This window comes from Heteronotia binoei, chromosome 21, assembly GCF_032191835.1.
Source record: "Heteronotia binoei isolate CCM8104 ecotype False Entrance Well chromosome 21, APGP_CSIRO_Hbin_v1, whole genome shotgun sequence".
Classification (NCBI taxonomy): Eukaryota; Metazoa; Chordata; class Lepidosauria; order Squamata; family Gekkonidae; genus Heteronotia; species Heteronotia binoei.
Genome location: NC_083243.1, coordinates 58,197,781 through 58,219,426, shown reverse-complemented (window position 1 = coordinate 58,219,426; position 21,646 = coordinate 58,197,781). Strand labels below are relative to the sequence as shown.

General features: G+C 41.4%; 1 protein-coding gene across 2 annotated transcripts in view; it reads left to right on the top strand.

Annotated features, from left to right (window-relative positions):
* Positions 1-21,646, top strand: part of PRORP (protein only RNase P catalytic subunit) — a 77,600-nt gene that overhangs the window by 41,394 nt on the left and 14,560 nt on the right. For both annotated transcript variants that reach the window (XM_060261308.1, XM_060261309.1), the window contains exon 5: positions 1,664-1,771. In XM_060261308.1, coding sequence (XP_060117291.1) covers positions 1,664-1,771 — 108 coding nt within the window. The remainder of the gene's footprint in view (positions 1-1,663; positions 1,772-21,646) is intronic.

Sequence of the window (21,646 nt, the reverse complement as noted above, 5' to 3'; positions counted from 1 at the left end):
AAGGCTTGTCATAGGTCACCAGATGGGTTCATGGCTGTGATGGTATTTGAACAAGGGACTTCACAAGATATACTTTGGTAAGAGTCTGAGTTGCTTTGAGAAACCATTTTTGTCAGAAATTGCTACAGTTGATCTAGCAAAAAAGTAATAAAACACAGTACAAGGTCATGTGTTGTATAGTATGTTGAAATGTCTCCATAAAGATGCTGATTGAGAGAATCAAAAGTAATCAATAAGTCTTGCAAACCAATTGGGAAAGTCTCTCTGTGTGTGTCAAATAAGTGTGTGCAGTGTTGGAGAATATGGCCTAGGACCTGCCTACCTTAGGGACCGTCTCTCCCCACATGTTCCCCAGAGAGTACTGAGTTTGGGCTCTCAAAATCTGCTTGCTATCCCCGGCCCAAAGGAGGCCCGTCTGAAATTCACCAGGGACAGGGCCTTTTCTGTAATGGCTCCTTGCTGGTGGAACCAGCTGCCGGAAGAGGTGAGGGCCCTGCAGAACCTTGGCCAGTTCCGCAGGGCCTGTAAGACAGCCCTCTTCTGGCTGGCCTATAATTAACTGGCATTAGAAATTCTATAGAAGGTTCAGTGTAGTATTTTGATAGATTGCTGTTTAAATGTTTTATTATTTTACTGTTTTAACTGTTGTAATTGATGTATTTTAAATTTAAAATTCTATGTTAGATTTTATATGTTGTGAGCCGCCCTGAGCCACTTTGGTGGGAAGGGCGGGATATAAATTGAAATAAACTTAAACTTAAACTTCTCCAAATTAGTGCAACTTTTGTGTGCATTGCTCATTTTAAATCAGTTTGATTATGTATAACAAAAACAGGATACAACTGTTTTAAAATATTTAAAAGTTCAATTCATACCAGCAGATTATCACAGCTGTATCTCCATACTCATCTGTGTTACTTGACGCAATAGTTCTACAACAGAAAGTCTTCAGTTTTAGTGTGTGCATGTATGTACACCCACCCACATACTTCATAGTAGTGGAGGCACACAAGCCAGAGATCTCAAAGTGTCATTTACTAATCACACCCTACATGGTTCATTTGGTCATCTTATTGCAACCACTATGAAAACAAGAAATAGTGTAAAAACAAAACCCAGTTCATTTATAGAGTATATGCTGAGAGACAGAGCTCTGTGTGTTTTAAAATAAAAAATCTGCAGTTACCCCATTTTTTTCATCAAGAAAGGCAGAATGCTGCAGCTAACATAATTTTATTGTACCCCACCTTTGCTTTGTGGCTCAGTACAGCTTACAATTCCAAATTAAAACTGTAGATTATGTAGCAGAACCCCTTTAAACCCCCATCCCAAGCCTGCAGTTTGAACTCCATTAAAAGATCTACCAAAGAAAACAGACTTGCAGTGCCTACTAAAAACTTCTAAGAATGGTGCCTCTTTACCACCTCAGGGCTGTGCCAGCATTATTATCATGTGGAACAGAAATTTTCGTGTGTATGAAAAAGACAGAGCTGAGAGGCTTCCCATTCTAAATGCAGTGGCCACTACCAATTTCTGTTCTGGCATCATGTGGTCATGGAATCTATACAGCTTTGGTAAGACAGAGTGAAAGCGAGACAATTTGGTTATCAAGTTGTCCTGCATTTGTTGCATTTTCTTCATTATTTTTTTAATTTACTTCTAGGAGCTTCAAGAATTTCAGACCTTTGTGAATAAACGTCCTCCTTTCGATATTGTGATAGATGGGCTTAATGTTGCCAAAATTTCCCCCAGATATAATCCCTCTCAAACTGTAAGTGCTATTTTACTGTTCTAAGAAATTGTGTGTGTCTGTATAAAAGTTATATAAGCGTATATTTTACTGCTAAATGAGCATGGCAATGAATCCATGGACTGAAGCTGAAGATAGAAATATTAAAAGAAACCTGGGTGAAGCAAGTACTAGCTAACAGTTTAGTAACAATTATGCATCAGCCTCTTCTGTATGGAACTAGGACTTTTAAACTTTCATCTATAATGTGTACATCCTAGTAATGCAATTCTCCCATCTTGTGTATTTTTGCTAGATAAATCATAGTGTGTATAGCTGACCTATTAGTGTATTGCTGTGCATACGATACCTACAAGCCCACATTTTGTTCTCATGAATATATTATGTGTAGAGTCTCTATGTGGGGCTGAATTGGACATGAGAGGGAGACATATAGTACAATCGTAAGCAATGTTACAACCTTCTTGATTGATTGAAGTCAATAGGGTTAGAAGGGTTTAACTCTGTGTAGGACTGCACTGGTAATCACGGCAATAGTTGGATTTGGTAAGAGCCTTCTTAACAGTGAAAGCTCAGCAAAAATGGCTAATTGAAAGGATTACAGGGATTTTTTTTAAAAAATAAGGTTCTTATAATATGAAACTGCAAATCATGTGGGCAGTTTTTTAAACATCTTGTTCAGTGTCCAGGTATTTCAGGTCTTGAGCTTAAAAGCCTATGATAGACTCCCATAAAATTATAAAGATATTCAGTTGCTGTTTTTAAAAAAAAATTGAAAGCCCCAGTAGTGGTGGGGGGGGGGGGTTGGCCACTGTGAAAACAGGAGCGGGGAAAATGGCTTCCATGCGGGCAGGATCAGGAAAACACCTTTCCTGCTTACTTAGCACCCCTCCATGCTTTGCTGTGCTGTTTCCCAAAACTTTGCAGCAGTAGGTTTGGGAAAGATCAGAGAAAATCTGGGGAAAATTCAAGAGGTGCATGAACACACCGTGATGTGGTTGAAATCCACACTTCACAACAGCATTGAAACCAAGGAGAAAAATTAATGTGAAAAATATTCTGAAGTGCCCCACTGACATCCATGAAAGAGAGCTAAATTCTGTTGAAACAGATGAGTGGACAACCATATCCATGGCACAGTTCTTTGGTGTGCTGAAATTACTGTGGACACCTATGCAAAGTTAGTCCATCCAAAACCTACTGAAATTTATGAGGTTAGCCTGGAAATCTGTATAGGATTTCCTGGTTAATGTATCAACAGTTTGCATTCACTTTGTTTTTTCCCCTTACTACCTGCTATATTTTCTTTAAGTATTTATAATACTTCTATTATTCCAATAAAAATGTCCATATAAAGCTCTGAATTTGTTTAAATACACCTTTTTTTTAGCAACTGAAACATACTTGGGCACTTTTAGATTTTTGTTTACTAAATAAGTAAAAATAAATATGCTAAATTATATCATTTAGCACATTCATTTTGACAGTGGAAACATTAGAAATTTTAGAATTTTCAAGAAAAATTCCCGTCTGTTTTTCCTCAGAATACCCATACCACTGACTTCAAAGCTTGCCATTGTCAGCCAAATTGTCAGTGGGGTGTGTGTGGAAGAGAGTTCCTTCTACTTCCTGATCTCCCATAGAAGATCTATTTTGTTTGAACCATATCTGTCTCTTCCACTCCCTTCCTTTAGTAGATAAGAATCTTTGTAAATTCGTACCTTGGAAAAATCTCCCCATGTGCCTCTGGAATTACCCCTTTTCTTTCCATAAGTACTTCAATTTTTGGCTTGTACCAGTAGTATTCCTTCTGATTTCCTTACACACTTTGTCTTTCTGATCTCCTGTCCTTTTAGTTCTACTTTTACATATTCCTCCTGGTCATCCATCCTGGTGGGCTGGTCATTTTATGTTTGCTGTAGTGGTCCAAAAATTAATTGTAGCATTAACTTCTTGAATTAGAATCACTTTGTTGAGTGCAAGATGCAAGTGGATTGAATATAATCCCATAATTGTTTGCTTAGGTAAGAAGAGTACAAAATAATAAGAAAGATAGTCCCTGGTTTTGCTGGTTTGGGAAGAACCCTTTATCATTTGGGTGACCCACGCGCCTCCATTCGATAGATGTTATGGGAATAGTGTGGGATTTCCATGAGGAAGCAAATCCACTGTTACTCCAGTGACAGATGACTCAAGCATAAATAAGGAACAGGAATGTCCAGTGCTGGATATCTCTGAAATAAGTCATAACTACAATTGGGGGCTAGTTTAACTTTTACAGTAATACTGTATTTGCAACACTAAGGTAGGGGTACTGCAGACCCACTTACCCTGGGTTCCCTCTAAGGTGCAACTGTTGTGTGCTCACCCACAGATTTTTACCCCTCAGCACAGAGAGTTTTATCTCAGCACAGGGGTTTCTTCTCTTGGGAGGGGGCACCCTCCCACCCAGCCACACATGTAGGCTGTATAAAGGCACCGGTTCTCAGCAGCCCTCCTTCTGATGACAGTGTGAGGATGCTGTAGAGGTGTAGATCCTCCCTGTACCAGCCGGGTGGTACAAGCTGGAACTCTGAGGGGCACCACTACTGCTGCTCAAGAACCACTGGCAAAGGCTGAGTTTACTGCTGACCCAGCCTGAGCCGGCCTGCCACAGCCAGGCCACTCCCACCTGTCGCCTGACCCACCCCAGAGCTGGTCTGTGCTTTTGTCCTACTTCCCTGCCCCGTTGCCATCTAACTGGCTGAGCTGCCCAGCGTCCTCTGATGCCAACATGTTCCTGCACCCACCACACCTGCAGGAGCATACCAAGTGAATGTGGTCTGTGCCCAAACCAAGGTAGACCTGTTCTCTGGAGGCAAAGTCTACTGTCTTGGAGGCCTAGGGCGGTTAGACTTATTCTCTGGAGGCCAGGTTTACCTTTTTTTTTTTCTGAATATGTTTTATTATTTTTGATCCTTTACATCAAGCTTATCCTTTTTCTCATACAGAATATACATCTAAACCTCCATCCCCTTTTACTAAATATTCTTGTTCGGTCCTTTCAGTCTAAGTATTCTTATTTCGGTCCATATTGAGGCCTTCTCGCCTTCAGGTAAATACAGGCGCTCTTTAATCTTCTTCCTCTTCTAGGCCTTATTAGGTCCGAGGCCAGGTTTACCTGGCAGCTGACCAGGGTGGATATACCTGGTTTATGGAGGCTAGGCCTACCCTATAGAAGCCTACTGTGGGTAGAGATGTTCCCTGGACGTCTGCTGTACCCCCATAAAAGCCTATGGTGATAGAACTGTTCTCTGGAGGCCAGGTCAACTGGCCTTGGGGTCAAGGGTGGATAGATCTGTTACCTTGGTGCCAGGTCTACCCCCATAGAAGCCTGCAAATGATAGTCATTTATATTTTGTTTGTATGTTTGTAAATTGAAATAAATATATATATTAAAAATGTTGGCCTGCTCACAACTAAGGCTAGTAGATCTTTTGGCTGACAAGGTAGATTTTCTGCTCACAACATTCCACAGCTTCGAGGAACCATTAAGTGCTGTCTCATCCTACTTATTTGAAGAAAGCTATAGTCAATGCATGTTGGGCCAGGATGCATAATAGCTCTGTTCAAGGAACTTTGTACATGCAATTTTCTTGCAGTGCAGTCATAATCAAATTTTTAAATCCATTGACCTCTATGGAGGTATATGGGTATAATTCTTCTTAGGGTTGCACTGCTAGCCTGAAAATCTTTCCCAGACTAAATGGATACAAATGATTCCCTTTGTCTTTTTCTCATAAGAGAAAAGGCTAGATTACAGAGATCCCAGTAAAGTGAATTAATAATAATATAATAATAATACTTTTTATTTGTATCCCGCCCTCCCCGCAAGGGCAGGCTCAGAGCGGCTCACAACATATGAATACAATACAATAAAATCATACATAGTACTTACACTTATAATTATAAAATTGACATAAATCCATTTACAAATTGTATTAAAATCAATTATGGTGCTATAACTTAGAACTTTGATACATTGTGTGGCTAAAAACATATCCAGCGACACTTCTTAGCTCGGCATTAGGTGAAGGCTATTTTGAAGAGGTAGGTCTTACAGGCCCTGCGGAATTGATCTAAGCATCGCAGGGCCTGCACCTCCTCCAGGAGTTAATTCCATAGCAGTGGAGCTGCAATTGAGAAGGCCCGATCCCGGGTGGTCTTCAATCTGGCCTCCCTTGGCCCAGGGATATTCAGCTGGTTCTTCCCTGCTGACCTCAGCGCTCTCTGGGGCTCATATGGGGAGAGACGGTCCCTCAGGTAGGCAGGTCCTCGGCCATATAGGGCTTTAAAGGTTCCTGGTTGAATTCCTGGTTGAACAACAATGTAGACTTTCCTACATCCTTATTATTTAATTGCTGTGTAAAATTTGGAAATTTGCCTTACGATATACAAATGAGGAGAGGAAGAAAATGGCAAAAATGCAGGACTTGTTCAGACTGCTTACGTTAATTCCTTCGTGTTTTGAAATTTAGGGAAATTTGATATGTGACTTTAAGGTGTCCCCAGGCAGCTTGCATCTTTGCACCTACTGCATGAGTGGGCAGTAATTTTAAGTCAATAATGCTGAGAACAGCATATGAGCTATATGTCTGAACAACCTTTTTTGTGGTTAAGCATTAGCATTATTGATGGTCACCAAGTTCTTCCTTTAGGAATGGAAATGGAAACTGTTGTAAACTGTTGTCAAGCCAGATTTCAGGGATGGACCACATCTAAAATACATAAAGACAGAAGGCCACTTCTGAGTTGTGTATTGACACCTATTTATTTATTTGATTAATTTATACCCTGTTTTCTGTATCTACACACCTGGAAACATTGAACTGGTGAAGCAGAGAAATAACGAGGTCCGCACTCTTACAGTGTTGAAACGGAATTTTACTTTGATATCAAAACAGAACTTAGCCAGCCATAAGCCTCTAAAATGACTAAGTTAAAGTTATTCTCATTCAGACCATTTTTATTAACACCCAGAACAAGCAGGCAGGCCCCCCAGGCTTATCTAACTCAACATTCTCCAGCCTCCTTGCTCTCCTTCTACCTTCTGTCTCCATGCATTATCAGCTCTTGCAAGAAGCTTCTCTGAGGCCTTTTTGTTATTTACTTTACAACCTTGAATCCGCACCCACTGAGACTGTCTGGCCTCTAACACAGTTGCTTCAAACATTGCATCAGACATTCTCTTTTTGAAGGCATAAGCATGCTTTTATTCATTATTATAGGGGTATTCATTAATTATTCAAGGGTCCCCCTTCACTTGCAGCAGATTAAAAAATAATACACGAACTTGGGAGTGGAGGGTGGGAGATAGAAGCTGAAAAATCAAATGAGCCAGGCTTTGTTTTACTTTGCATTCTCAACAGTCTTTCCTCACCCTGCCACTTCCATTTGTATTTTGGCCATCAGATTTTCAAATCCTTAGAAAATGCAAGGAAGGCTGTTAGTCTGTAGCTCAGCTGCTAAGAGTGGTTGTGCTGAGGGCAGACACATCTAGTATGGGGCATAGAGTTTTCAGTGCTATTGTAAAGGATCAGTTCTTAAATGGCCACTTGTACAGTAGCACAACCCAACCTTAGCATTGATGTGACTGTTCCCTCTGAACAATGCCTGAAGCAACTTGATCTGTTCCTGCAGACTCCCAAACAAACCAACACAGCAAACTTTAAGGCCCCCCAGCCTGGTGGCAACAGAGACTCACTCAGAGTTCTGCCTGTTTGAACTCCAGCTTCACACTCCTATTTGCTGAACAAACATGCTGCAGAATGAAGTCCTGGAGGTCTAGGATGGTAGAATGGTCAGGACCTCTTCAGACTGAATGTGGGGGTACTCCTTTTAACATAGCAATTCCTTGTAAGAACAAAATTAGTACATGGGGAGAGCAGTTCTAGCTTAGCCTTCTCCATGTTTTTTTTTAGTTGCGAGGATTTTTCTCCCAAAAAACAAACATAGGAAGAGAGCCTTCAAAAAATGTGATCCTCCACCTGCAATCTGAAGTGATACAATCCAGTCAACCACTTCAGAACTCTGCATGCCTCATTCTGCTGCACACACACAAACAGCACTCAAGCTATTTATTTATTTAGGATGCTTCTGCGCTGCCTCTTCAGAGTCCTGCTTGAGCTGGATTACAATTAAAGTCACCATAGTATTACAAGCCATTGGTCATAAGCAGCATAAAACAGAAGCAGACCATTAAAAAGCTGATAGCCTGGTGGCTAAAAAAAAGTTAACTAGGTGCTCGGTGAGTCCTGAGGAGAAGAGCACTCCAAAGGCAAACTGCCACCACAGAAAATAGTGTCTCTAGTCACCAGCTGCTTCATTTCTGAAGGCAGGGATACTGAGCAGGCTTTGAGAGGCAGCTTTTAACTTGCGGACTGGGTAGGCACTCAGGAGAAAGTGACTGAGTATATGAGAGAAGGTCTTGGTCACACAATCTGTTGTTTCCACGGATAAAGCTCAGACCACTGTGACAGACCCATCTATTTAAACCAGATCTTTGCCAGTCTTCTATAAAACAACATAAGCTATAGGCTGGAGATTCCTGCTCAAGGAGGAGTTTAAAATCTGCCACTTAATGTTTGTTCTTCAAATTCAGCAAAACTCTTAGTACGTCATAGACTGCATTTTAAATGAGTGAAATAAAACAGAATTGCCTCAGTTCTTCAGTGTACATCAGCTGTTGTTGGGGCAACCACAATTTGTTTCCTCTGGGCTATGCTTGCACAAGTTAGGTTCCTGGTTGTTGCATGGGGAATCCTACCACAAAAGTGACTCATGCTGCATCGCATTGTTGCTCTTCTGAGATGAGACATTTTTCTCCCCATCTGTTTCTTAATCCTTAACTAGTTCTTTTGGAATGCTTTTCTCCCACACAGTGTCACCTTTTGCCTAATAATGATACACATAAGACAGAACTAACTAAATAATTCCTAATGAGTGTTTTCCACTATGCAAAAAAGTTCATTTTGGTTTCATGTGTTTGCTCAATACGTATCACTTCATAGCAGCTTCTTTCCAGGGGTAGAAATAATAATAGTTAAAGGTGAGATTAAATATTTCCAAATTTGGGCAGTCCTTAAATTCATCTGGAGACTAGGAGACATTTGCTCAATAGGGCGAGAACCATGTAAATTTATGGTCTCCCTCCCTACTATTGGAATTTCCTGAGGGAATTCAGATACCCATTGTTTGCAGCCCACAACATGCCAGGCATGTCTGACCACTTTCTGCCTCCATGATTTCCACCTCACAAAAATAAAAGAAAAATTCAACCTGGCAATAGTCAGAGTGGCTTAGAAAAGTGCAAAAGGGCAAATGTGTACCTTGCAGCACAGCTATTTGCGAAGCAAGAATCTTAGTTGTCCATATTAGTAGCTTTGTAGGAAATCCCTGTGTGGTATGGAAAGTTGTATTTACATTTATTTTGCATCAGCGATCTTTCTGTGGCAATGGAAACGTCACTTTTGGTTGAAGAAAGTAAGGAGTTGTCTTGGTTAGTCATTGTTGGGTAGATGGTTCCTATGGCAATCAATATTATGTTAAGGTATGGGTTTTCTTTTCCTTTCAGCTGAGAGTCTAAAGCACAATACAAGGTACTGAAGGAATAAACTAGCTTGGATGGATGTCATTTGTATATTTTACATTGTGATCATTAAATATTAAAATTAGTTTATTTTATTTTTTTCAACACGGGGAGGGCTATTAGGTGCATTTTTTTTATCCCATCCTTCCTCCAAATAGCTGAAAATATCCTTTGGAGAAAATGCTACCAAGAACCCTCTTCTTAGATGTGTGTGTCATTTGTCATCTTGGCAGCCATTTTAAGAGTGATCAGTGCTTTGCTTTGGAGAAGGTGAGATCATGGCTTTCCATAATCAGGAATCTATGTTGTTAATTAATAGTCAAAACCTTGGGCAGGAGACAAACTCACTGATGGGGCAGCTGGATGGGGCACCTGTTGCTTCAAAGGTTTACAAAGCTGTGTGCCCACTTCAGTCTGTCCTCAGGCTGCCAACTCCAATTTTCTGTCCTCAGGCTGCCAACTCCAATTTATTTGAGGAGGAGGAGATTGAATTTATACCCCACCCTTCACGCAGAGTCTCAGAGCAGCTTACAATCTCCTTCCCTTTTTCCACAACAGACACCCTATGAGGTAGGTGGGGCTGAGAGAACACTTTCAAGAAATGCTCTTGAGAGAACAGCACAGCAAGAACTGTGGCTGACTCAAAGTCGACTGTATGTGAGGAGTAGGGAATCAAATCTGACTCTCCCAAATTAGAGTCTGTGCACTTAACCACTACACCAGACTACCTTTCTTTTATTCTGGCGATCACAGAGAAAGATTTTAAACCATCCCTCAACTCCAGCACTGCAGCCCTGGTGTAATTTTCCTCTTACATCGTGCTTACTGATATCAACCATCCCATCTAATTTGGCACTAAGATTGCTCTCTAAGGCATAAAACTAGTTGAAGTGCCTAAGGAATTGTGTCTTGACAGATCTCCAGTATTAGCTTTTCTGACACAGATGGTAGATGTATCTAGTGTAGTGTTATTCTACACAACAGTTGAATTCTACAGGTGAAAGGCGGGATATAAAATAAATTACAACTTCCTACCCTTGGAAAACATTGTTGCCTTTTTGGTAGAGAATCCCCAGCTGTCTTCTATATCACTGTTGCATGTTGCTGATTATGCTTGGGCATGTTTACAAGGGGCAGTAGCCAGGCTTGTGAGCCTCATCTTTGACCCCTGTGAACTGAGCATATGGCTTTCAGCATGACCTGTATTTTCCTGCAGCTGCTTATTTTACAGACAGTGCTGTGAATAATAGTAAAGCTGTCCTTTAGGACAGTGGCCTCAAACCTTTTTGGCCCCAGGGACTGGCCCCAGGGCCAGCCTGCCCACTGTGACCTCAGGGTCGGCAGGGTGGGGGCACCGAATTCGGCCTCCCCCCCGCAGTGCCTCCTCCTGCTCCCCACCCCTCCCGTGGCGCCTCCTCCTCCCTCGTTTTTACAAGTTTGAGGCCGGGGAAGGGACAGTGAAGTGCCTCCCCAGCTCTTTAAAGGCCAACCCCCCCCCCCCCCCCGCCAATCAGCTCATCAGTGGGGAAAACCATGGCAGCAGCGGCAGCAACCCACTAAAAAAACTGCACTGCCTTTGCCTCCTCCCCACTTCCTTCCTGGGCAAGAGATACATAAAGTATGAAGCAGCACAGATAAGGGGACAGTGTGCTCTACTTTCATGCCCTTTCCCCATTTACAACACCAGAGGCTTAGCTAGGTTAAACAGAGGAATGCTGCACCTTCACAACTGTTTCCGGTAGCTTTCATTGCCACTGCAAAAGCAGTGGATTTCCAGTGGCAGTGCTGACATCCGCAAAGCAGCTTTCTTCACACCTTGCATGAGCCCTCATTCTCCCTCTTCCACTATCATCAGACCACTCTGGGGGCCTTCCCCCTTAAAAATCAGCCACTGACATATCACTGTAGCCGTTTATAGGGCACTATTGATACATCTATTGGTGGAAAGTGCCATCAAGTCACAATCAATTTATGAAGACCCCATAGGGTTTTCAGGGCAAGAGAGAGGTGGGTTCCCATTGCCTGCCTCTGTGTAGCAACCCTGAACTTCCTTGGTGGTCTCCCATCCAAATATTACCCAGGGCTGACCTTGCTAGCTTCCAGGGTCTGACAAGATCAGATTTGCCTAGGCCATCCAGGTCAATTAATATATCTACTACCTCCTCTGAATTCCTAGTTTTAATTTTTTAAAAAATCTCTAGCCGTTTTGCAGACCTGTTTGCTGTGGCCGTATAAGGGGAAAGACTTATCTCTGCAGTGACTTCTTAAAAAGTACGTGAACTGACAGCATCTTTTTAAAATGCCCTCTAGTGGAGCTAGTGGTTGCAGGGAAATGAGATGAGGAAAATTATTCTGATATGGCCTGAACCTACACAAATGTGCACTTTCATGTCTGCCCAGCTTATAAATACATTTTTACTATGACCTGTCTAAAACCAGGCTTAGGAAAGATCACAGCTGGGCAGGATGGAGGGAGAGAGAAGAAAGTGGACACGTCAAAGACAGAGTTGTGGGGGGGATGCTAAAAATAAAAACAAGCCCTTCTCTGGACCACAAACCAGAGCAAAATCTCTGTATGAAAGCCATAGTAATTGCTTGTATCAGACTATGAGCAGTAGAAGCAATTAAACTTTATTAGCAATTTCTTATTTTGTCCACAAGGAGGAAGCATAGATTGTTGTATGTGCTAGAAAGATTCCAGTCCTACTTTATGAAGTGCTAGGAACTCTGCTTGTACTGTGCTATGCTGCTGTTATCTTCTAGCAGGTCAGGTTAAGAAGTAAAGCTTGAGACTATGCCAGAGGGAAACTCCACCCTGCCCCTCTTTTGCCCAGTTTAATTAAAGCACTGTGAAATAATGCAAAAGTGTACTGGCTGTTAAGATAGAGAGGATTTTCACTGTATAAAAGTGTAAGTGGTTTGTTGAAAGCTGATGGGAAGCTTTTATCTATGTCAAAGTTAATTTTTGTCCACATACAGAATATTTCTCTCATTTCTGCGGAATGTGGGTATCAGCACAGTTTTTTAAAAATGCAATAGGTTTTGATCACACAGTTTATCAATGGTTATTTTTAACTAATGCACTTCAGTCCTAATGCAACTTGGGCAAATCTGACTGTGTTGGGAAACTGTATGCGGTATTCAAGAATAGTTTTATTCTCAGTTCATGTGAGGAGGGAAGGGAATAGCTACAGCCAATAGTAATAAAATCCTGCCTTCCCTCAAGCCCCATGGCCCATTCATGGCATCTTTACAAATTATCAGAGACATGGGTATACTGTTGGGATCTCTTTTTTTCATCCTCTTGATTACATATGCCAGTCTGTAAAACTGTGCTGGCATGGAAGGTAGAAGCTTGTGCCTGTTTATGTAGATTTTATGCCACAACCACATAAATCTGTGTGGATTTACAGTAGCAGAACTGGTGGTGCTGGACTGGTGTTGAAGTATTAGAATTGCAGGAATTAAAAGTGATTGAGACAGTTACTTGTGCTGTGCTACAGTTTACTTTTGCTAGGGCATCCTGTACTCACAAGATAGAAGGAAAGTGGTATATAAATGCAATCAGTAATACATAAATACTTGTCACTCTTATAAATGGCCTATTTGTTTGGCTCCAAAAGCCCTTTTAAAATGTATTTTAATCTTTTATCTTACTAGGCTGACTGATATTGGGTTTAGCAGTAAACATATCATAGGGACAACAAACCCAGAAGTATAAATATAAGCGCTTTAGGTATATACCTACCTGTTATGTATTTCTCCCTGCTCAGACTTGGTGCACAGTCAAGCTCAGAATCTTTAATCTCAGAAAGGCTGGGGGTTTCCCCTCCATGATAGACAGGAGAAGTGGTTTTTTTGCAGGAAGTTCCCTGGCACTGCAGCTGAGAACAGACCAGGAAGATGTTCAACCCTAAACAGCTGTGGAAATTAAATTCAATTAAATCTTATTTACATGAAGAACTAAAAAAAAAATAGCATTCACAGACCTTTTCTACTAAATTGTTAACTCTTCTATACTCATCATATGTTTATGTTGATGACAGCAGAAAATGAAAATGATGACAGCAGAATGAAAATTAATTCTCTGCATGCTTCCATTTCCAGATAGTTGGAAAAAAGGAATGATGGACATTCACAACTAACCTTTCCCTATTACTGCCTGATCTCTTGCTTAAAAGTGAGGATTAAAAATTACTCCTCTGATAAGAAACTATACAAAATGGACTGCATACTGCCCCTTGCCTCAGATATGAGTTCCATGCCAGTGCAAGGCATATGTGCTGAAAGAAGATCCTGCTTGCAGTGGTGGATCATGCTGTCCTTAACTGAGTGAGGTGCTAAAATACAACCTAGTGTATGTTCCATGTGAAGTGAAAATTGAAACCAGGCTTAAGAAATACATACAAAAGTTTTGAGGAAAGTGCATGTCAAATCTTGAATGAATAGGTAGGATTACAGATAATATCAACAATACCTCTTGTATTGTTCAATTTATTTGACTGTCCTCTATTTCAGGGAAGGAAATCCTGATACAGTACTGAGGGCAGCGTTACAGCAGAGGTGATTCACATTCCTCCCTGATTTATGAAGTTATTAGCTCTCTGTCATCCAGAAAGCAATAGATGAGCAAGTACAGTTTTGCCTTGCTCTATATCTTCAACAATTGATTAAGGACATTTCCAAATGTTGCATCTGATTTACTAAGCACTGATTAGAAAGCAGCTGTTAGCACACCAGAAAAGAAGGTGGAAAAGATGTCATTGACATTTATTTGACCACTGCAGTAATTTTACTGCATCAGTTTATCCACTGATGCCTATCAATGCAAACGTAATGTAGAATTCAACTGATTAGTCATAATCAAAAGGGCTTTTGGGAGTGCAGGTTCTTGGCTGGCACAGAAAAGATGGTTTGTAAACCCCAGGGTATAGATACCATGGAGTGTATCTAAATATGGGCAATTAATAATGGGTTGAAGTCCCAATCCAGACTTGTTAAACTATCACAAAGCTGCCTAGTATGGCCAGAACATATGAAACTATGCACAAACACTGTGAATGGTAGATCAGTGTTGCCAGTTTGTTCAGTACAGTGCATAGCAACTGTATGGTATATTGCATGGGGGTTTGTAGGACTGTAGTTGACACCTTTTATATTTGCATCTCTGTATTGCCTTGGACATTGCATAATGTGATCATATGTTCTTAAACCTTCTACCTGCTGATGTGATCCAATGTGTTCCATGTTTTGTACCTTACTTTTTGTTTCTGGATAAGTGTTGCAGATACATTGGCATAAATATTCAGTACTAGGCTAATGGTTCTGGCTGAGTTTGCACTTCTTCCTTATAGATCAAGTCCACAGTTTAAGGGTGCTGTCGGATTCAGCTCTTCAGCTCAGTTTACCTTTGTGGCTTGAAATACCTTTTATGAGTTTAGGCTCTTGTGCCAGCTGCTGTCCATCCTATGAAGAGGTAGCTTGCAAGCAGATTGCAATGCTGTAAGTCCAGAATAAGGCTACCTGAAGTATTGAAATATCTCCACTAATTTCCAGTTTATTTATAGGCAGAATGCTGGTCTTAGCTTTGAAAACCCTAAATAATTGGAGGCCAGGGTAACCAGAGAGCTATGTCCTCTCACATGAACATGCCCATCGTCCAAGAACATTTTCAGAGGACTTGACCCAGGTGCTCCTGGGTTAAGAGGTCAGGTGGCTAGTGACCAGGACTAGAACATTGTTGGTACCTTTCCAGGGAAACTCACATGCATTCTAGTGTGTCAACCTTTAGATGCCAGGTAACAAGCATCACTCTCCCAAGCATTTGATTGAACCGATATAGCTATTGCCTGAAGCTATTTGTTAATGCTAGTTGATATTGCTGTTTTAGTTGTTATTTGTAACTCTTGATTATTGTTTTATTACTTTTAAGTGCCTTGAAGGCTTTTCACAAGGAGGCAGGGTGGAATTTTAGAAAACAAATTACTGACCTACTTATAGCAGGATCATGCTAGCATGCATGTACCATCCAGGCCCACTTACAATTAAATAACTGGGGGGGGGGGGTTCAGTTGTGGAGCTACATTTGATATGAGCCAAAAGGAGTATTGCATGCCACCCTCTTCCCCTGGACAGGAGCCATTGGGCTACTGTAGCACCCTCCACTCCCTCCCCTGAATCTGAGATATTAAAGCGGGATTAGTAGGCTACCCCTCTGCTGCTAGAACCTAGTTCTCTTACAGTCATGCTTGCCTATAATACTATGCTGCAGATTGAACAGTCCTAAATAGAATTACATCCTTTGAACTCTGTGACCGCAATGGACTTGAAAAGGTGTAACTCTGCTTAGGATAGCACTATAAGCTTTCTTATAAAGACAGAAGGCAAAAGAAGAAGAGGACGGCAAAAGATGAGGTGGCTGGACAGTGTTACTGAGGTAACAAACATGAATTTGAGCAGACTTCGGAGGATGGTGGAAGACAGGAGGATCTGGCATGACTTTGTCCATGGGGTCACAAAGAGTCGGACTGAAGAACAACAAATAAGTTTTCTGTGGTATCCATGGTTTCTTCTCATTTTATTTTCACTGCATTCTTGTGAGATAGATTATGTTAAGAGGGGCATCCTGTCCCAAGGTCACCCTTCAGAGTAGAGTGGAGATTTGAACCCTTGTCCTAGTTCTGCACTCTAACAGCTACACCACATCAGCTGTTATAATCTGTCTCAGAGGGTAGCCTTAATTCTTCAGGATGAAAGGAGATTCTAGATGGGTGATGGATGACATTGCAAAGTTCCTATCTCTCTTTATTTCCTTCAGTAATGCTGTCTATGAGTTCAGTTCTACTGCACCTTTGAAACAAGATGACTAGGATTTCACACAGCATTGTGAGCTTGTACACACCACCCAACCATTTTCCTTGGTGTATTGAATCTTTTTCACTATCTACAGTTTAGCAACAATGGCACCTGCCAAACTCTTTTTAAGTACAATGTGATATTTTAATTTTAGACATTGTTTACCAGGCGCTGCAAAGGTGAAAAGTGGGCCTTACGTGTTCCAAATTAATTTAATTGCTAGTTGTTACAGATTAGGACTTTGCTTCCTGATTTCATGGCAGCCACAACACATGTATCCTAGGGTGTGGCTGGAAGGGATGTCAGAGGTCACGTTTTCAGTTGTTCCCATTTTAATAATAACTTTGTTTATCCACTTTAGTTTTATCACTGTGGCTTAAAAAGAACTGGAATAAGCTTCCCCTGACTTGAGGTATATCCAAATAAGAACGCTTTGCAATACATGATAAAATAACTTCACTAATTTTCTTCATAGCTTGAGTTCATTTTGAACAGAATATTTCCTCATGCTATTGGTAACACTTATAGTAGACCGTATAGACTTTCAGAAAGGAAAATATTTCATGAAAATGTGACTATGGTTCTGTATGGCAGGGTTGCCAACCTCAAGGTGGGGCCTGGAGTTCTCCTACAATTGCAACTGATCTCTAGATGGCAGGAATCAGTTCTAGAAGAAATGACTGCTTTGGAGCATGGGCTTTATGGCATACCCACAGAGATCCATCCCCAGGCTCCCCTGATAAAAAAAAAATCTCTAGGAATTTATCAACCTGGAGTTGGCAGCCCTACTTCACAGTCAGGTTTTGGTGGTTGGGCAAAATCGACATGGGTTTAAACATTTTAGATTTTGGTGGTTAGGCACTCTTTTTTGTTTAGTTTGAATGGAGGATGTACAAATATCATTATTTTAGTGCAGGGCTGGCCAACGGTAGCTCTCCAGATGTTTTTTGCCTACAACTCCCATCAGCCCCAGCCAGCATGGCCAATGGCTGGGGCTGATGGGAGTTGTGGGCAAAAAACATCTGGAGAGCTACCATTGGCCACCCCTGTTTTAGTGGATTATTAATCTGAGATAAAAGATCTAGCAGTTTATTTCCTTTTAAAGATGATGAAATACTTTCCATCATTTGTAGATACTTGATTCTGTGTCAGGGTTTTGAACACAGCAAAGTAGTCCCCTTATGGTGATCTTTTGAAAGTCAGCAACAACAGAAGCTTCATGGAGCCTTAGATGACCTCTGATAATAAAGCCGTACAACATGGTGTGGAGACTTATCTACAGTGCAAGCAGAATCTGACTAAAAGGAGCTAGCTGCCTCTTACCCATAATGCACTACACATTTGTGCGTAATGTAATGCTAAATCAAAGAGCTTCTCCTAACAATGAACTGTTGACAACAATAATTTTAGTTCAAGTTTTAATGAAGATTGTAAATCTTTGTGTATTCACCAGTGTATAAGGATGCAGGAAATTTTAGCAAAAGCCAAGGTATAGAGAAGAATCTTGAGAATCCCTTGGACTGCAAGAAGATTAAATCAGTCAGTTCTAAAGGAAATGAACCCTGACTGTTCCCTGGAAGGTCAGATGCTGAAGCTCAACTACTTTGGCCACCAAATGAGAAGGGAGCACTCACTGGAGAATATCCTGATGCTGGGAAAGACAGAAGGCAAAAGAAGAAGGGGATGGCAAAAGATGAGATGGCTGGACAGCATTACTGATGTAACTAACACAAATTTGAGCAGACTTTGGAGGATGGTGGAAGACAGGAGGGTCTGAAGTGACTTGGTCCATGGGGTTGCAAAGGGTCGGACTCAACTGTGTGACTGAACAACAACAACAAAAGGGCAGGAAATCCCAGGCCAAGACCTATATTGCTGGTGGTTCCCCTCATTCATGTATTATTAATCCACGACACAAGTGTGAAAGTATTTTTGGAACACTTTTTAAACCACTCAATGGAAGATGAATCTATTAATGTCAAGACACAAATGTATAAGCTAGAATACTGGCATTATTCATCTTTCAATTTCAGTTTTATACAGGAAGTTCCACCAAATCTGAATAAAAAAACCACAGACCCAATCTTCATCCCCCTCCACCCCCCAAATAGAATGGAACCTAACTGCTGTTGGAAAGGTTTTGTTGAACTAGAACTTAACCTTTTTAAAAATTAGGTTACTTGTTCAGAAGATAAGAATAGGTTTTTATAAAATGATGTAGTATGTTTACTGACCTCAATCTGAACAAATCATTACTTCCTATATTGCTCACATGGCATGAACTGTGTATGGACATTCCAAAGGGCCTAAATGAAGAGGATAGAAGCAGTGCATTCTGCTGACCCTTGTAGAAAAAAATAAGCAGTCAGGATGCCATGCTCCATCTTTTCCAACATTCAGAACTACTTTAGGTGAAGGTCAGTGCATTTTCTTTCATTCTGTTTTTATGCTCTGGCAGCAGAGGGCAGCATATAGACTCCAGACCTTACCCTCTGAGGCAAGGGCTTTTTGTCTGCTAAGGGAAAGGAATGTACATGCCGTGTCCTCAGATGAACTCAGTCCATTGCTTAGCTGAGCCTTTGGCCAATCCCCAGATTCAAAATGAACACTAGTGTTTCACCAGAGGTGGTGGGGTTTTGGAATATCCACATGGCAGTGTCTCCTAATCTTCCACTACAGAGGTTCATCATTGATCTTTTCAGCAGTCCCACATGGGGACTGCATGAGCACGTCTACCACTGAGAGGTTTTTTTAATAGTCAAAAGCCTCCAGGGGGCGCTGTGTGCTCTTTTCCCGCCTAAACAGTCACATGTTCTGGGGCTCTAATGTCCTCACCCTCCATTCCACTTTTGCCACCAAAGTACAAGGTTCTAGCATCTAGCTCCTCTAGCTGTTTCTTCCTCTAAGTGTTTCTTGATCTGTTTTTCAGCTTTACCTTTCTTTATGGTGTGTGGCTGGTGGCTTTTTCCTCTCCGATCCCTGTTTCCTGATAGCAAAAAGGTCTGTCTTTTAAAAAGTACACCTGGTGCAATGTCAAAATGACTTGAACAGACAAACACAATCTTTGTTTTGTTTGGGAAGGGGTACAGTGTTTCTACTTGTAAAGCGTACCAATGCTTCATTCCTAAAGCTAGGGGATATTTGGCTTCGAAACACAAAGCACTGCTCTGGGGAAAAGCCCTTAAATCAACAGATTCTCTAAGTCTTCCTTAGTTCCAGAGAAGTCCTCAAAGCCAGCTTCCTCCGAGTCAACCAAGTCAGTTCCACTGTTGCCTGGGTCCAAATGCTGATCTCAATTGCAATCCCCACCCACCCAACAATGCTTGTCTGAATCACCTGCCAAGGGACCCAGGTCCAAGTTTAAGAATAACGAGAGGCACAAATCTGAGTTTCAGTGTTCGTACACCAGATCCAACAGTTGAACTCCAAGAAGTAGTGGAGTTCAGAAGGAGAAATGAATACAGATCCAACAGCTTGTCAGGTTCTGCACAGTTCTGAACCAGACCCTATATCTGTCCAAGAGGTTTCTAAGAGGCCTGTTCAATCTCTGTCCACCATGGGAACCATTGGCTCTATTTGTTGTGTTGACACATCTGATGTTGAGGCCCTTTGAGCTCTTGACTGTATGTTCTTTGACTGAATAATCCATGAAGGTCTGCTTTTTAGTGGCTGTTGCTTCTACTAGGAGAGTTAGTGAGCTAGCAGCCCTACAAGTAAACTCTCAATTTCTGAAAAAATTTCCCCAAGAAGATAGTTCTTAATTCCAGCCTTCTCCCAAAGGTCATTTCCAAGTTCTACCTCTCCCAAGAGATTGTTTTGCCAGTTCAGAAAATGAGAGGGTTTTACACTCTTTGGATGGGGCATGAGCAGGAAAGCAGCCTGGGATGGCAAAACCCCCAGCACCTCAGCCACCGGTCCATGGAAAAATTGTCTTCCACAAAACCAGTCCCTGGTGTCAAAATGTTTGGGAGACACTGCTTTAGGGAATAGGGAACAACATTAAGCAAGAACCACATGTATAAATTGATTTGCACTGAGCCAGGCTTGAGCAGAGACTGGGCAAAAGATACACTGAGTAAGTTATGAGATTTTAGGGACTTGGTTGTATATTCCTGCCTTCTGAACTTCATTTGTTGGTGAAACTCAGAAACCTATGCTTGAGTGTTTAAGAAGAAACTGAAAATAAAGTCTCTCTCAAAGTTTTGTTGAATAACAGAAACACTTGTTGGCAACAAATTATCTGGTGTTTGTGTGAATACAAAGTTACCTCAGTTTTATTATTCTCATATATCGTACACCTGATTCCACCTGTCCTTTTCTCCTCCAAGTTAAATAAAATATTTTGTTTATTTTTAACTTTCAAAAGCCTCTTATATGCCATTTCAAAAGCAGGATATAAGAAGGGAATTTTGTCTCTTTTTCTTTTCCCTCAGTTCCCTGTGCTGGGCCAGCTATATATGAGAGAACGAATCCATGGTTTTAATAAGATGTTCAATATGCAGTCACTTTTCAGGACTAAATACTCAGGTGTCCTGGTTGCTGTAAAGGGATCAGAAAACAATTTTCCATAGAACAGAATATTTTGTTTTGCATTCCGTACAAAGCTGCAATAGTTGCAAGTTAGCATCCATTCTGCTACTGTATGTTGTTTACAGAAGTTTTTCTGAATATTTTTAACTTCAATCTTTGCAGCATGTTAAAACTATGTTGTAATGCTGACTGAGTCTCTGATCATCAGATCTGGATCAAGGGTCTTGTAAACAAAAGGGGGGGTGGTACTCCATAGGCAAACAGTACTTTGAAAGCCAAGCCTGCTTTGCTAGGGAAACAGCCTGTTTCAGTCATAAGCATTGAGGTGGTAGTTTAACCGGTTTGATTTTTGCATCCCCCCTTCCACCAGCACATACACTCTCTAGAACACATGAAGCTGCCTTGTACCAAGTCAGATTACTGGTCTATTAAGCCCAACATTGTCTGCTCTGACTGACAGAGGGCAGGGGTAGATTGGGAGGTGAAAGTAGCTCTGCGGCAAGCCAAATACACCCTATGGCACAACAAACCAATGATGAAGGAACCACCAGGGTCAGCAGTGCACTCTTGGTGTCATTTTGTGAACTGGTAGCAGTACAGGGGGAGGCAGTTGGTGAGCCAACAGTGATTGCCTTTGCCACTGAAGGGTACAAGTCCAGTGGCCCTAGAGGCTCTGGTGGGGTTGTGGGGCTTGGCTCTGCTTGCTCCTTGTTGCAGCCTACCAGGAAATGTCCCTGTGAGTGAAATGGTCAATCCACCTCTGGTTGGGGCTCACCAGAACACAAGGCCTTTCACATCCTCTACCACTCAATCCTATAATTGGAGATGTGTAGTAGAAGAAGAAGAATAAGAATTGCAGATTTATACCCCGCCCTTCTCTCTGA